This window comes from Mustela nivalis (genome assembly GCF_964662115.1).
Source record: "Mustela nivalis genome assembly, chromosome: 7".
Classification (NCBI taxonomy): domain Eukaryota; kingdom Metazoa; phylum Chordata; class Mammalia; order Carnivora; family Mustelidae; genus Mustela; species Mustela nivalis.
The window spans coordinates 81,175,478-81,192,764 of record NC_139026.1 but is presented as its reverse complement, the minus strand read 5'-3'; the positions used below and the strand labels follow the sequence as shown (position 1 = coordinate 81,192,764).

The 17,287-nt window shown below is 42.9% G+C and overlaps 1 protein-coding gene across 8 annotated transcripts in view; it reads left to right on the top strand.

Annotated features, from left to right (window-relative positions):
* Positions 1-12,804, top strand: part of PRICKLE1 (prickle planar cell polarity protein 1) — a 116,565-nt gene extending 103,761 nt beyond the window's left edge. For all 8 annotated transcript variants that reach the window (XM_082742265.1, XM_082742272.1, XM_082742268.1 and 5 more), the window contains exons 3-8: positions 1,495-1,608; positions 2,253-2,390; positions 2,994-3,197; positions 4,850-5,036; positions 5,961-6,824; positions 8,863-12,804. In XM_082742265.1, coding sequence (XP_082598391.1) covers positions 1,495-1,608; positions 2,253-2,390; positions 2,994-3,197; positions 4,850-5,036; positions 5,961-6,824; positions 8,863-9,722 — 2,367 coding nt within the window. In that variant the 3' untranslated portion in view covers positions 9,723-12,804. The remainder of the gene's footprint in view (positions 1-1,494; positions 1,609-2,252; positions 2,391-2,993; positions 3,198-4,849; positions 5,037-5,960; positions 6,825-8,862) is intronic.
* Positions 12,805-17,287: the final 4,483 nt, after the last annotated feature.

The following is a 17,287-nucleotide window of genomic DNA, read 5'->3' as shown; positions in this document are numbered from 1 at the left end:
CTCCAGTTATGCTATTTTTGCTCATGAATGACATCCAGAGCTCTGGTCATGCATTTGTTATGTGGCTGTCTGACATGTGTATTCAGAGAGTGAGAGGAACTTAACCTTTGAAAAAAACAGTAACAACAGAAAGGTAATGAAAGAGGAACATTTCCATGTTCTCAGCAACGCTTTTGCTTTGGAACAGAAGAAATAGCTGTAAGAAACCATCTGAAGTATTACTGCTTAGACATTGGATCTTTGATAACCTGACACATAAAATAACAATACAGACAATGCACAAAATTAGCTGCCCCCTCCCCTTGCCACTTCACACTGTGGTGACACATTTTTTTAAGTGTATGCATATTTTTCTTCCCCCCCCACCATAGCCTTATAATGATGAGCTTATTAAGCACTGATGGTGACAGATATTCTTATAAGGGTGAAGCCATAGTTTTGAAGTAACAGGTGCAGGTTGGGTGTGTGGTTGCTCCTGACTTATGGTGAGGAACTCTTCTGAGAATAGGGGCTCCTGATTCACGCTGGGCCTGCCCCGTGCCGATGTAGCTGCTGCTCCGTGGGTCCTTCTAGCTGGAAAGGCTTCTGTGGCCAATACAATGGGGAGAGAGGGCAGCGGGCTGGCCCCCGGGTTAGGAAAGCCATATTTTGGCAAACTGCTCACTAGGAGAAAACCCCCTCTTCCAGCTTTGGGTCGGGGAGGTTTTGTGTGATACTAAGATCCTGAGGTGGACAGGCCCCCGATTCCCCGATCTCCTTTTCCCTTTTCCCTCAGCTAGCTTTCATTCTTTCTCAGTGCTGCAGTATACTCTGCGCTACTCAGCGAAGGGATATTCCTTAATATCCCTTAAGAAATTAATACTTAATTCCTTAAATACAACAGAAAATAAAAACCCCAAACAAAAATTGAGTCCTCCTCTCAGAGTGACCCAAGTACAGCTCAGTGTGGCTCCCCTCCAGTTTCCGTAGGGAAATGGACTTCAGGTATTTAGAAAATAACACCGAGGGAAGCAAAGAAAGCTGATGCTTGGGAGAACCTGATAAGGGAGAGTTGACGAAGTTTAACAAGCCAGCTTTTGTCTTTGTAACGCGTAACATTCAGAGAGCAGATGCAGCGTGCCTGTGGAGTGGCTGGGTTGGGGACAGTGTCACACAGCCTGTGTGGTCATCGGCGGCATTCCCCTGCACTGTTTCTTGGCTGACCCTTGGGAGACTGGCTGAGGAATAGTAGCATTAACTGTGCACATTTTATGGTGCATCATTTATGATGCTCCTAATTGTCACTACAAATTACATTCCTGAAGAGCAATTTAGCAGCTGGGGGCTGGCAGTTCGAAGGCTTGCAGCTCTGCTGCGTTGGCTCAGCTGGTCTTCTCATTAGCTGTAAGAGGCCAAGCCCTGTAGCTGAAGGGAAAGGTAACTTTTAAAGATGGAATATAAACTAAGATGTTCCCTTCCTGTATGCTGATGTCCTTCTTTCCATCTCTTCCTCAGATCCAGCTCTATTTTGCGTGTTTACCAGAGGAAAAGGTTCCTTATGTTAACAGTCCTGGAGAGAAACATCGAATTAAACAGCTTTTGTATCAGTTGCCACCACATGATAATGAGGTAAAATGACAGGAAGAAGGCTAATTAAAAAAAAAAATACACCCTAAACATTGAGATGCCTCTCATAAACTCTACGTCCTCATTGGCTAGGGCTCTTTGGCCTTTCTTCAGTTAAAATTTGGCCTCAGGCTACAGCTTTCCATTCTTTAAGAGAGAAAAGAGTGTCAGTGCAATAAACTTAACAACAAGTTGGTTTTTATAGTGTTTGCCGCCACCCACCACTTATCAGGAGCCTACAAATTCTTGGGATTTCCCTGCCCTTTCATCCAGAGTCCTGGCTTTCTGATAGTCCAGGCCTGCAGTTGGGTTCCTGTAGAATGTGGAGTGTGTGTGGCAAGTAATAGGTTTAAAACTTTTGTAGAAAGGTTAATGTCTTACTTTTTTTTTTTTTTTCTTAAGTGTCTCTGATAAAAATTTAAACATTGCCTGTTTTTTTAAAAGCTAGTTCCTTCAAATTGTACTTCCCCTTTTGCTAGAGAGCAGCAAGATTGGGTGTCCTTGTAAAGGTATGGTACCATTTTTAAATCGGGGATTCACGGGACACGGCAGTTCAACTTGCTTTTTCCTGAAACTCGAACTCTGGAAATGAATTGGCGAGGGGGACCGTGCGCTCCAGTGTGGGGCTTGTTTTCCTGTCTCCGAAGGTGCGGTATTGCCAGTCTCTGAGCGAGGAGGAGAAGAAAGAACTGCAGGTGTTCAGTGCTCAACGGAAGAAAGAAGCACTTGGAAGAGGAACGATCAAGCTTTTGTCCAGAGCAGTGATGCATGCCGTGTGTGAGCAGGTAGCCCTCCTCGGATGAGGCGTGCGTGGGAGTGATGTGGACAGAGTGAGCTTGGGGGTAGGTGACAGGGCTAGCACAGGCATGGGCCCCCAAAGCCTCCCCAAAATAAAAAGCAGCCTAGCTTTTTATTAAGTGGATGTTCATGTTTATAATTCTACGCTGCTGTGTATACGTGACGGGGGGAGTCTGTCTGGCCTTACGTAAACATCGGGTGACATCCTGCCTTTCTAGGATCTCGGCATGGAGGGAGGTACAGGGGCACACCTAGCGTTCAGAACTACAGAAGCCTAATGAAGACCTTCAGATGGGCACTGGCTCAGAGCAGGGAATGTATCCTGTGAGAGGCTGGCTCAGAAAAACGACTTAATGGAAGTTGGGTGAAACATTCCTCGAAATAGTCTAGTGTGGCAGATGTATCTGAGGCATGTTCGTTCCAGCTGAGAATCAGAAATAATCCAGCATTAAAGAGCTATTTAATCACCAACAGGAGGGGGCAAAAATAAAAGCTTTCTTGACAAAATGGGATTTAGTGTCAAGTGGGAAAGGCTGAGAATCCAGTCATCAAAGAAGGATCATCCCAATTCCAACTCCTTTTGTTTTTAGTGTGGGTTGAAGATAAACGGAGGTGAAATTGCAGTGTTTGCCTCTCGCGCGGGCCCTGGAGTGTGCTGGCACCCTTCCTGTTTTGTCTGCTTCACCTGTAACGAGCTGCTGGTCGACCTCATCTATTTTTACCAGGATGGAAAAATTCACTGTGGCAGGCACCATGCTGAACTGCTCAAACCACGGTGTTCAGCATGTGATGAGGTAAAAAAAAAAAAAGAAGTTTATCCCGTAACACTGGAAAAAATGAGCTTCTAGTAAGCCAACATTCCACTGTTCACATCTAAGCAAAATAAAATATGTCCTGCTTTTGCTGTTTATTTTTAAGATAACCTTATGTATTCATATAATGGAATAATATGTAGCTAATAAAGAGAAGGCAGCGGGTGTCTTTGAGCATTGATAAGTAGGATGTCCTTGATGGATTGTGAGAGGAGAAAAATAAGTTGCAAGTAGAGTGTGTGGTAGATAATCTTCTTTTTGTTAAATGGAGAAATAGATTCTGTACATATCTGTATACACACAGAAATAGTATGGAAAGACATACACTGACTTAACAGTGGTTACCCCTGGCATGTAGAAAGGGGTGGTGGTGTGAAAGGAATTTTGTTTTGGGGCGCCTGGGTGGCTCAGTGGGTTAAGCCGCTGCCTTCGGCTCGGGTCATGATCTCAGGGTCCTGGGATCGAGTCCCGCATCGGGCTCTCTGCTCAGCAGGGAGCCTGCTTCCCTTCCTCTCTCTCTGCCTGCCTCCTCATCTACTTGTGATTTCTCTCTGTCAAATAAATAAATAAAATCTTAAAAAAAAAAAAAGAAAGGAATTTTGTTTTTAAGCTTTTTATTTTAAAGTAATTTTAGATTTATGGAAGAGTTGGAGAGATGACAGAGAGTTCTGTAGACCCTCCCTTCAACTTTCCCTACTGTTAACATGATGATGTATGCATCAAAACTAAGAAATTAACATTGGTCTAATACCATTAACTACACTTCAGACTTTAGATTTCCAGTTTCTCTGCTAATGTCTCTTTTCTAGCCCAAGATCCAATCTTAGGTACCTCATTGCATTCTCTCCTCAGTCTCCTTTAATCAGTGACTGTAAACTTTTAGTGTTTACTTTTATACATTTATTTTTTTAAGTTTTTTTTTTTTTTTTTTTTTAGTACTGTGCTATCTGAAATGTTTTTGAGGGGCACCTGGGTGGCTCAGTTAGGCATCTGACTTTTGGTTTCAGCTCAGGTCATGGTGGTCAGGGTCATGAGATCAATCCCTACATTGGGTCCCTGTGGAGTTTGCTTAAGACTCTCCCACCTGACCCCCGACCCCCCACCCCATGCTTGTGCTCTCTCTCACTCTCTCAAATCTTCAATTTTTTTGAAACCAAAATTAAAGAAAATAGTCTCTAATCTGGAGATGACCATCAGGTCGAATGAAGCATTATCTACAAGTGCTATTCACATAATGCAGCATCTGGATAGCTGTAACTGGTGATTCTACAGACTTTTTAAATGAGTTTTCTATTAAAATACAGAACACTAAATTATTTCAATGCTAACATATTCTTTGCAAGATTATGCCATCGAAGTGTGATTGGAGGGCAAAAATATGACCAAATGAATTCTACCTAGTGTAGAAATCAATGTTTGTTAGTTTAAGCAGTCACTAAGTTTCTCTTTTTCATCATTTTTAATTTCTGCTCTTGCTTTGTATCTAAATTGAGTTAGATTTATGCTTGAAGCTGTAAGAAACAAGGTTAGCTAAGTGACTTTTTGAAGAGCTGCCGTCTGTCAGTTGCCCAGAAAACATAACAGTTAGAATAGCTTGCTAATAAGGTTTTCTTCCTTCCTGTTTCTTTTTAAAGATAATTTTTGCTGATGAGTGCACAGAAGCCGAGGGTCGCCACTGGCACATGAAACACTTCTGCTGCCTTGAGTGCGAGACCGTCCTGGGAGGACAGAGGTACATAATGAAGGACGGACGCCCGTTCTGCTGCGGCTGCTTCGAGTCTCTGTATGCGGAGTACTGTGAGGCCTGTGGGGAGCATATCGGTGAGTGCATAGCCAGCCTACCTGCCCGGTCACATGCCCAGCAGTCTGTCTGCAAATGGCTAGTCTTTTTTTTTTTTACTATAACTTATATACAGTGAAATGTACAGATCGTAATAGCTCTTTTGGTTTGTTGCATTTTGACAAATGGATATATAGTCAGTTCTCAGTATTTGTAATAGTTGTGTTCTATAAAGTTGCCTGAATTATTGAGTACAGAACCATTGTTCCTGGGAGAAATACAGGGTTGGGTTCCTACAAGCCTCTGGTCACATTTTCATCAGCTGATCAATATATAATCTTGTTTTTAATGTATGTTTTTGTTTGAAGGCATCTTATTTAATATACATTGATTCATTCAAACTGACTTCCCAGCCAGTAGCACCGTAGCTCATGCCTGAATGAAGCTTCTCTAGGACACACATATTCTCTGGAAGACACAGCCCAGCCTTCTTGGGCTTAGGAACACTATCCAGCACTATGCCTGGGGGCCATTTTCAACAGGAGAATTAACAAAAAGCACAAACATATGAAGAAAACATGATAATAGAAACTAGAAGAAAGAGAAAACAGACCCAGGCTATGTCAGTTGTTTAAAGAGCTGAGACAAAAGACAAGACATTGCTTTGACCTAGCTGAGAACATGCTTCTCAGCTGGCTCCAATTTTTTGTCGTTCTGCATGTGCCTGCAAATTCCTTGAAAGCCCTGCAAGTGTTGATTTCGGTGTTACAAATAAATCTTAGCAAATAGGCAATTCAAAAATAAGCAATTTGCACATAGTAAGAATTAACTGTGCCACAACCCTTTCAGATACAGAACATTCCCATCACCCTTAGAGTTCCCTCATACAAACAGTCCTGCCCGTTTCTTCCTCCTCTAACTAGAGATCACACTGTAATCTCCTCCTCTGTCCTTTCCCAAAACAGGGGTGGACCACGCCCAGATGACCTATGACGGGCAGCACTGGCACGCCACAGAAGCTTGCTTCTCTTGCGCCCAGTGCAAAGCTTCTTTGTTGGGATGTCCCTTCCTTCCCAAACAAGGCCAGATTTACTGCTCGAAAACATGCAGCCTTGGTGAAGATGTCCACGCCTCTGATTCTTCTGACTCTGCGTTTCAGTCCGCTCGGTCTAGAGACTCCAGAAGAAGTGTCCGGATGGGCAAAAGCAGTCGGTCAGCCGATCAGTGTAGACAGTCCCTTCTCTTGTCCCCCGCTCTGAACTACAAGTTTCCTGGCCTGTCAGGCAATGCGGAGGACACCCTTTCTCGGAAGTTGGATGACCTGAGTCTCTCCAGGCAGGGAGCAAGTTTTGTCAATGAAGAATTCTGGAAAGGTAGAGTGGACCATGAAACCCCAGAAGACCCTGAAGAATGGGCTGAGCATGAAGATTACATGACGCAGCTCCTCCTCAAGTTTGGTGATAAAAGTCTCTTTCAGCAGCAGCCCAATGAGATAGATATTCGAGCCAGCGAGCATTGGATATCTGATAACATGGTTAAAACCAAGACCGAGTTAAAGCAAAATAACCAGAGCCTCGCAAGTAAAAAATACCAATCTGATATGTACTGGGCACAGTCACAGGATGGACTGGGTGATTCTGCTTACGGCAGCCACCCAGGCCCTGCAAGCAGCAGAAGGCTCCAGGAGTTAGATCTGGACCACGCGGCTGCAGGCTATAACCATGAGCAAACACAGTGGTATGAAGATTCCCTGGAGTGTTTGTCAGACTTGAAACCAGAGCAAAGCGTTCGAGATTCTATGGATTCTTTGGCTTTATCTAATATCACAGGTTTGTAATCTAGGGATTATGGGTATTTGGAAAAAAGAACCACTAAACAATTTATTCAGCAAACTATGGTCCAGCAGTAGGGACTATGTTATTTAAAACTGCAGACCAAGGGAAGGAGGAAGTTTACCTTAAATGCAGAACACTAACAAAACAAACATGTGCATACGTGTGTGCATCTGTAGACATTTTAACATAAGCTTTTTGAATAGGTATTGTCCATATTTTAAACAGGAGGAAATGGATTTATTTGGTTAATGGAGTCTGCATCTTGTCTGAAAGATTCTGTACTCTTTGGATTGTGCTATATGAATTTCAAGATTCTAAAACCAGCCTATGTCCTTTATAAGCTCCTAGTATCTTTTATATTTTCCTGAATTGCCCTGTGACAACAGATAGCTCAAAAGAGCTGAATGGTTTTTTTAGCCAGATTATAAAAGAACTTCACTTTGTTTCCAAAGCATATTCATATCAGTTATCTACATTTTACTCTTAACAATGATCCTGAGCTATGGAGAGTGGATATTACTTATTGAGTTTTATAAATGAAGAAACTTGAATTATCAGGAGGCTAAATGCCTAAATTGACATGTGTTTTTATTTTTTTTAAAGATTTTATTTATTTATTTGACAGAGATCACAGGTAGGCAGAGAGAGGGGAAGGGAAGCAGGCTCCCTGCAGAGCAGAGAGCCTGATGCGGGGCTTGATGCCAAGACCCTGGGATCATGACCTGAGCCGAAGGCAGAGGCTTTAACCCACTGAGCCACCCAGGCGCCCCTTGACATGTGTTTTTAAAGGCAAGACTGAGCCTAGAACCCACCTTCCTGAGTGTCACATTTGCATTAAGTCTTTGGATACAAAACTATCACTGGCCCATGGCTAGCAAAGGATTTGGCTCATTTTATAGTCAAGCTAACGACTTCGGTCTTCTCATGAAGGCTATGATACTGTAATACAGCAAAGGCTTTGGTGGCTGCCCCTTGCCAGGGCTAACCCTGGCAAGGAGGGAGAAGGGAGCTACATTCCTGGTTTCCGTTGACTTGTCAAAGATGAGGCCTACAACAAAGGGGAGTTGAGGAATGTGGGTCGGACGACACTCAGCATATCCTGTTTGCCAGGCCCCGTGGAAGGTATTTTAACACGTAGTATCAAAAGCAGACATCATTTGGTACACAAAGTGTTAGGGATAAACATTCCTTGCCAATAACAGGCTGAGAAATAGGCTCCCTCTAGAAAGTAGAAAGTTACGTGGTCTCCAGTGGACAGTAGTCTGCACCATGCCCGAGTCCCTTATTGCCGGCTGAACAATATTCATTTAACTTGCCTGGGAGTTGTTAAAAAAAAAAAAGAGCATTATCCATTTTCAGAAAAGCTTTCTTCAAGTCAGATTAATCTGAAAGTAGCATAGTTCGTAGAGGTGAAGGGGGAAGGCTGGATGTGATGGTCCAGGTACAGGGCCGGCCGACTTCTGGTAAAGGGCTAGACAGTACTTGTTGGAGCGCACAGTCTCTGCTGCAGCCACTCAGCTCTGCAGAAAGCAGTGGCCGATGATGCATAAGAGAATAGGTGTGGCTGTGTTCCCATGAGACTTTATCCCCAAATAGGTTGTGAGCCAAACACGGCCCTGGCGCTGGTGTGCTGACCTCTCACCTAGGTATAGAAGGACCATAACGGTGTGGCCCCGTGGAGGCAAAGGGAAAGATTGCTTTGAGAGATGTTCAGGTGAAGTAGTCTGGTTTTCATGTATTAAGAGGCAGAAGCTTCTACATGTCATGTTCTATATAAACTAATGAGACTTCTATGAAGCTTTGAAATTTGTGCTGCAAATGACAGGAGCTGCAACTATCGTCTGGCTCCAAAAGAGCTGGGCTTGTAAGAGGCTGTGCCCCTTGTACCAACAGAAGTCCGACCACCTCAGTTACGTATATATGCATGTCAGTCTTACCTGTGGGTGTTAGTCAGATATTGAAATTTGGGAGAATTTTCTTTGAAATGCTTCAAGTGGCTTATTTGTAATAATTGTCTCGGCTTTTCTCCTAGGGGCATCCGTGGATGGAGAAAGCAAGCCGAGACCCTCATTGTATTCTCTGCAAAACTTTGAGGAGATGGAGGCAGAGGATTGTGAGAAAATGAGCAATATGGGGACTTTAAACTCCTCCATGTTGCACAGGAGTGCGGAGTCCTTAAAGAGTCTAAGTTCAGAGTTGTGTACAGAAAAAATCATGCCTGAGGAGAAACCGGTCCATCTGCCAGTGCTTCGAAGATCCAAGTCTCAGTCCAGACCACAGCAGGTCAAGTTTTCGGATGATGTCATCGACAACGGAAACTATGACAACATCGAAATCCGGCAGCCTCCAATGAGCGAGAGGACTCGAAGACGGGTCTACCATTTCGAAGAGAGGGGATCCAGGTCTCATCACCATCGCCGCAGGAGAAGTAGGAAGTCCCGCTCTGACAATGCTCTGAATCTTGTTACAGAACGAAAATACTCTCCCAAGGACAGACTGCGACTTTACACCCCTGATAATTACGAGAAATTTATACAGAATAAAAGTGCCCGGGAGATTCAGGCGTACATCCAGAATGCTGATCTGTACGGACAGTATGCCCACGCCACGTCCGATTACGCGCTGCAGAACCCGGGACTGCCCAGGTTTCTGGGACTCTACGGTGAGGACGATGATTCCTGGTGTTCCTCCACCTCCTCCTCCTCCGACTCAGAAGAAGAAGGGTATTTTCTTGGACAACCAATTCCTCAACCCCGGCCCCAGAGATATGCCTACTATACAGATGACCTTTCGAGCCCGACTTCTGCACTCCCTACTCCTCAGTTTGGTCAGAGGACAACTAAATCCAAGAAGAAAAAGGGACACAAGGGCAAAAACTGTATTATTTCTTAACCTAGTAAGCTGTGGAGATCATGTTTAAACTTTGCCATTAGCCATCTGGAATCATATCTTTTTCTTCCATAGGAAAGTTGCTAAAATAGTTTAAAGTGCTTTGCCCATGTAAATGAGACTCCTGCTGCTGTTACAGTGTCAGATTAACATTTGGAAGGTGTGATTTCTCCAGTTTGCCCTTCTTGGATGGTGCCAGGTTGATGTGACATCTTGTGCCTGTCAGGTGCATTCCAGTCCTATGTAGCGGCTTTGGTCTCCAGTCCTCAAGAGAATCCTCCAGAAACTGTCCCGAGGTGATTGGATGGGGGTGTTGATTTCAGACTTCCGCCACCTTTGTAAAGCGGTAGTGTTTGTCATTTGTCTACACCAGGTTGGCCCAGGTCCTGATCAGTCTGTCTTGTTGTGCGGCATGCACGTAGTCACACTGACCCACACAATACTGTGCATCCCATCGTACAAGACCACCTTGTCCCCTTTCAATTAGCCAGGTAAACATTGCATTGTATTTGCTCCAGCTACAGATTGAAAAAGACATTGCTATTTATAATGTAGTATTTCATAGACTTAAGTGTATTCCTAATTTAACGGTGCAAATATTAATGTACATATGTACAGTTCAGATTTTAAAGCTGATATTTTTATATCCCTGAATTGCAAGACATTTGTTACACTGCAGTGCTAGATTTGTTGGGGAACCAGAAACAGCATTTATGGATGAAATGATTGCTTGTATTTTAGTCAGGGTTTATAAGCTTAGATGGTCAAATTTATATTGCCTAGTGATGGAAAGTTCAAATTTTTTGATTTTTCAATATTAAAAAGGCTCTGTATGCATGGTGGGGCTATGTAAATACTCTTTAAAACTATGGCCCTATTAATCTTACGAGTGCTATTTATGGGTCAAGCAATGTAAACTGTATAAATGTAAAAACAAACCCATACATATCCCTGGAATATATGGTAAAAACAAGTAGAAGTTGTTTGGGTGAATGTTTTTTTCCCTTTTGGGCATGGTAGGGGGTGCCTTTCCCATTTTCAACAGAGTGGTGATTATTTCCTGGGAAGAGACCAAAACTTAAAGGATCTGCTGTATAGGGCAGAGGATTTTGTAGATTGATTATTTGAAGAGATGCTATTCCTTTTTACCCTTCCCTTCTAGCTAAGTTGTTGGTCTTGAACAGAAATTTTGAAAACTGGGCCTTTGGGTTATGTGTTTCCTTCAGAGGATGCTGTGCCAACTGACTGCTTCAAGTTTATGAGGTTCTGTCTTGAGGGCAAATTATCTTGCAGTTGAACTAATGAACTGATAATTTTGTTATGTGCCGTACTTGCACATATGTTTTAGTCCCAAGGTCCTAGTGTTATCTTGGACCTTTAGGAAGGTATTAAATAAATGCTTAATAAATAACAAACTACCTTTCTGAACACAGATGTTTGCAAACATATCCAAGTAACTTCCATTTTGCTTGTCTGTTTCGGCATGATTTATTTTGCCATTCTTCTACCGTTAACAGGCCACATTTGATCCCCGCAATAATCTTTTGCCCCTACTAATAGGTGGGAAATAGGACTTGAGGCACAGAGGCAAACTTGTCCATTATTTAGTCGAACGGCGAAAAGCTATGTTAGGCCTTGGGGAAGGAGGACATGAATCCAGTTGCTAGACCAGCGGTCCAGCATCCTCTACACCCATCCCTAGATAGGGCAAGGCTTTGTAGCTGGGCTAGACAGAGCTCCTTCAGAAGCACGCAACAGGTGACAGCATGCCTATTCAACAACTCTACAATTTCCCTGGTCTGGTTCATTTTGAAAAATGTATCAGCAGTGAAAAGGAAATGCATGTACCTGGTAAAAACAAAATAACAGAACAACTCGAAAGATAGCAGAGTATCTCCTTTCCACTCTTCATCCCCTGTCCCTCAGGTCCCTTCCCGGAAGTAACCACTATTAGTTATTTCTAGTGTGTCCTTCAGATGTTCAAAGCATATTTATGTAAATATCTTTTTAAAAGTGGTAGCAAACCATCCATGCTTTTTTCACTTTATATGTGGACATTCCACATTAGCACAAATAGGTCTACCTCATTCTTTCAATGATGGTATAATACGCCATAAATGACTTACCCAGTCCCTTAGTGAGGGACTTGAATTCCTCATAGATACCTTATCCTGCACTGACGCATCTGCACATAAATTCTGAGCAGCAGCATTCCTGGGACAGAAGTTATATATTTAAAATTTGGACAGATATCACCAATTTTCCTCCAAAAGTAATCTAATTTTTACACTAACAAGGTAGAGAGTGCTTGTTCCACCGCAATCTCACAGAACATATTAGCAAATATCTCCCTTTTGAATATCTCTCAGCTTTTCAGAATCTATGCTGCAAACGGTGGGCATCCTTTTGGAAAGACTGCAATGATATGCTGCTTACAAAAGATGAATCATAAACAGTAATACGTAGCCTGGAGAAATGTTGGTGGAAGCTGAAGTCACTGTCCTTGGTAGTTGTCAAGTCACTGTCAAAAGATCAGTTCCTTTTGCTTCTGGCAACAATCTCCCTATTCATTTTTTCGCTTCCTTATGTAAGGGTCCTATAGATTGCTAAATGCTTAGGGAAATGCAGAAATATTTACTCACAGTAATAACGGGAACTTTAAAGCTTCTCAATCTCAGTAGGAAAGACAAGGACTAGCTGCAAGAGAAGAGAAACCACTGCCTTGCAGTTCTGTCAAGAATTAGGCGAGAAAACTAAGCATGTAGTTACTGAAAGTTATTCATAGATATTAACAAGAGTGCAAAGTATCTGACGGGGTCCCAAGATAAATATCCAATGTTAAAACGCAGTTGCTAACCTCTACACGTGTGAGGCAGAGTCCTATTTGGTACATTTGCTGCACTTGAGAGCAAACTGGAGAACGTTTTGCTTACGGCCAATGAAGGGGCACAGATAAAATGTCAACGGGACCCCCTTCAGCCCTCACTAAAAGAACATGATTCATTTTCTGTATGCATTTGCGATATACTTTATGCTCTGCCTTCTAATTTCTTGAGTTAAATAAAAAGCACCAGAAGGAAAAGGAGGTATCATTTGCTGTCTAACGCTCTTACTTTAGATCCAAATCGTGGGCCGCCTTTAGAAGAGCAGTAAAATTGGAAGGGGCACCCAAGTCTGCTAGCTTTCCAGGTATGGCATGCGTTGCTGCCCCACTTGATTCTTGGGTGATGGGTCCTCAAAGTATCGAGTACCCGGAGGATTTTAGCACAGATATTATTAACACAGCATGAGTATACTTCGGTTTCTTGAGCTTCTCTTTTCTAATGGGTGCTTGACTACTGCCACGGAGAGGAGAACAAGTGTTGCTTAGACCTGCCTTCACATTTTTAGTAACCAGCAATTTAAAACTTTTGGCAAATCTAGCTTTTAAATGCTAGCAACTAATTTCAAACATTTCTGAAACACTTCGAACAAAGTGAGCCTGCCGTCAGCACATCTCCAGGGCATGAGTTCTATATTCTGGAGCGTGAAGGTGATTCCCCTATCTCTCAGAGCTGATGAGGAGAGGCACAATTAATTACCGTTTACAGAAATACTTGTGAGCTTTTCTGATGCACAAAAGAGAAAAACTGAAATTAAAAAAATTCTAAGAGCCTGAACAATGATGATTGACACTATTATGGTCAATATCCTTTTCATTAGTCAAATGAGAAAATTGTGTATTGCTAGGCATGCTTAGGAGCGACCCCAAAATGAGAGGCGTGCTCCCATACAATCACGTGGGTTTTCTGTTTACCGGGAAGTTTGCCTGTAAACAAGGCCAAGGAGAAATGAGCAGGAGCAACTGAATTTTGTGCCTCTCAGCTCACATTTTGCTGAGGTCACAGAATCAAACTTCACTGGGGAGAAAAGTCTAATAGTACCTTTCACAAAAAGGGAAGAACATATGGAACAAAAACATTGGGTAGGGGCACCTGGGTGGCTCAGTTGGTTGGGTCTCTGCCTTCGGCTCAGGTCATGATCTTGGGGTCCTGGGTTCAAGCCCCGCATCGGGCTCTCTGCTCAGCAGGGAGCCTGCTTCCCCTTCTCTCTCTCTGCCTACTTGTGATCTCTGTCAAATAAATAAATAAAATGTCAAAAAAAAAAACAAACAAACAAACATTGGGTATATATAGACTTGGTCACAGGACAAGAACTGATTGATTCTTTCTGAACAGAATCAGCTAGTTGGTCCAGTATTCCTATCTCAGGGATCAATTTTAGCCTTAACTTTTCTTTTTGCAAAGGGAGTGGCATGTTTCTTTACTGCTCTGTGTGCACAAGTCTTGTGGAGCCAACTTTAAATATAACTTGCAGCCCATTCCCTGCAAACATCTGATTCCAAACAACTGTTAAGAATATGAAACCAGTCCTCTTAAATGGTAATACTTGCTTTAGTGTTTCTAGATAAATGAACCAAGCAATTGACACTGGAAAAGACAGTTACTAATCTAATACACATCGCCACAAAGCTAATCTTGCAGAGTGGGGCCGAGCCCACTGGATGCCAGGATTCAGGAGATCTGGGTTAGGAGACCTGCCTCTCTCATTAACTCAAGCAGGCTAAGTGCTCTGACCCAATTTCTACTTCTGTAATATGAGAGTTGCTAGACCTTCTCAAAGGTTTCCTTCTAGTTTCAGTATTCTGTGAAGACTAAACTGAATTTATACATCAAGAAAGTCAGTGAAGTGTTTTTCCCTTTTTTGACTCTTTCATTTACCCACATACTATTACCAACCAGTATGCTGGTAAATGATTCCTAAAAGGATGATCCCTCCGAAGGGGGAGCTAAAACCTCATGGGAATAGGGAACTTTTAAAGGGTTGGGGCTTTTGTCTATTTTTATTTTTCTGTTAATGCTTTGGACTCTCAGTGGGCATGGGTTAAACTAAATCATGGGGGGAAAGTCTGAGGATGTTACATCCCTATCAGTGCATATGCTTCAAACTGGCTTTTGCCTTCATCAAAGTAGACCGTTGGGAGACTACATAAAGTATGTTGAAGGCAAGATACTTTCCTTCCTCATGTTATTTTTCTCCAGTTACCAGAAGGATATGATTTTTTCCTACATCTTAGAGGGGTGCTACTGGTAGCAATCTTATTCTTGACTTTCCAAACATGTAAGCAAAGCTGAAAAGGTGTTAACTATGTTTAATTAATCTTAGTTCCTAGAATGGGAGAGTTGAATTACCAAGTTAAATGGCCACTTAAATGGCTCTTCTCAAATCCACCATGGCACCAGGTATACAGCAGCTGGAAAGCCAAGTCCTAGGCTACACCATGGCCGTAAGGGCTGTAACCCTATTTGCTGCTTGCTAGGATCCTAACTACCCCTGGTGAATCTCCAAGGTGTTTCATAAAATAGCTCCAAAACAGAAGTCCTAGGAACCAATATGGAGGCAAGTAGCAACGGAGGATAAAATTAAAACAGGAAAAATCTACTGAACTAGGCTTTGAATTTTCTCTAAAGCTTTTGGTAGAGTTATTTCTATATTACCCATTCAATTACATGCACATACATCAAACAGCCAGTATGTTCAGGAGTCAGGATTTTAACCTAGTTTTATGAATGACCACCAAATTTCTCACTTGGTCTAAGAACACTGACTTTAGAGTTGAAAGATTTGGGTAAAACTCTGTCTCTGCCACTTCCAGCTATATGACCTTAGGCAAGTAATAACTTTTCCTGCTCTTGACTGTAAAAGGAGAATACAATTTCCATTGGCTTATTATATGTGAAAGTATGAATCAAAAAACACTACAAAGGTGGTTCTAACCCTGTTCAGGTTGTGAAATAACTGAATACATGGTGTTTTTCAGGATCTTATGAAGTATTTGATAAAGTAAGCCTGATATATTTGAACCTACATCCAATATAATACAGTAAGATTCTACTCTACAGAAGTAGCAGAATACAAAGATTAAAATAGGAAATCTCTGCCAAAGCAGGGCTAGTTCTGTACCCTTAGCCCCAGCTTACCAAGGTGTGGGCAGGACCTCCCCCCTCCTTCACTCAACATTCCCACCCCAGGACAAGGAGGCCATGGAGGCCATAGGCCTTGCAGAGGTCAAGCCATCCCAGGGGTTGAGGAGATGCTGAGGAAACGGTCTTTCATCTTGGACTCTCAGGGATGGGGGTGGAGAGGCAGGCCACTCCTATATGGTAAAGAAAACATAATTCTCACACAGGCTCACCTCTCAAACAAGTGAGCCCTGCAGTGTTCACAGACTACCACCCACTATGATCGTCAGGCTGTGGTGGGAGGGCATGCTGGTGGGAGCCCTCAGGTCACTGATGTTTAGTCCTATCTAGAAAAGGACGGGGAGGAAATCAAAAGCTTGAGCACAAAACAGTTACTCCAGCCTAGTAAGCTACAGCTCTGTTGGACTGCATTTTCTTTCCCTCCCTGAGCCCCCCACAACATACAACACATACATACTTTCCCATCCACTGGAGGCTGACCCTATTCTGGCCTCAGAAGGCTTCCCCACCAGGTGAGCATGGAGTATAGATAGAGAAGGGTACCTGGGATCTGGTGTCAGAGAGGAACCCAGCTGGCTGGTGCTGGGCCCACTGGAAGGTGTTGTGGACATCTTAACAGTATGTCTTTCTCAGGCTTATGATCACAAAGGATGGGAGTCTTACCACTTGGAGGATGATGGTCACACTTCTGGTCATTGATCTACTCCCTTTCCCCAGGTAGCTTGCCCAGCCTTACCCACTCAGTGAATGGTCGCTGTTCCCAATGACAGTAGGGTCTCCATCTCTCTACCAAGAATAGGGGTACCAGCAGGTGCCCCTAGGAACTCGGCCCTGAGCCAAGAGGAACTTTCCTGAAGGCACTGACCAGCAGGTTGTATGGTCAGTAGCCAGGGCAGCTCTGTCTCCTCCTCATCATCCGTGTATTCCAGCCAGAAATAATGTGGTAGCCCAAGTACTGGATACATATCTCAGCTGTCCCCTTGCAGCAAATGTCTGTGTATGTTGTGGTTACTTTTTATCTTATATGTCCTCAAGTGTTCAGATTTCAATAAACCTCTACCTTTTCACTCAGTGAAAAAAAACTTTAAAACCTTATACAGTTAGTGATAATGGTCTAACACTAGAAACACTTCCTCTTAATAGACGTGCTTTGTCATCAGGCTGCCTTTACTGCCATACAGTCATGCATCAGACTTTAATATTTGTCATCAGGTGAGATTTTAAATACAGCTTGGAATTAACTCAGTGGACTGACAAAGCCTTTTATATAAAGAATCCCCATTACCTCAAGATCAATTACTACAATGGGAAGGCAAGACTGGTACAGCCTACTGAGAGTGAACTTCAGTGAAGCCAACCCTCAAATACCATTTATATTAATTTGAACAAAAGGTGAGCTGCTAGGAAAAAAACCAGCAATGTGGCTTAAACAATGAGGACATTTATTCCTCTGTCACATAACAGCTCTGTACTCCATGCAGGGATCCAAGTCGCTTCCATCTTGTGGCTCTGCAACAAATCAAGACTGAGTAGCTATGGCTTACT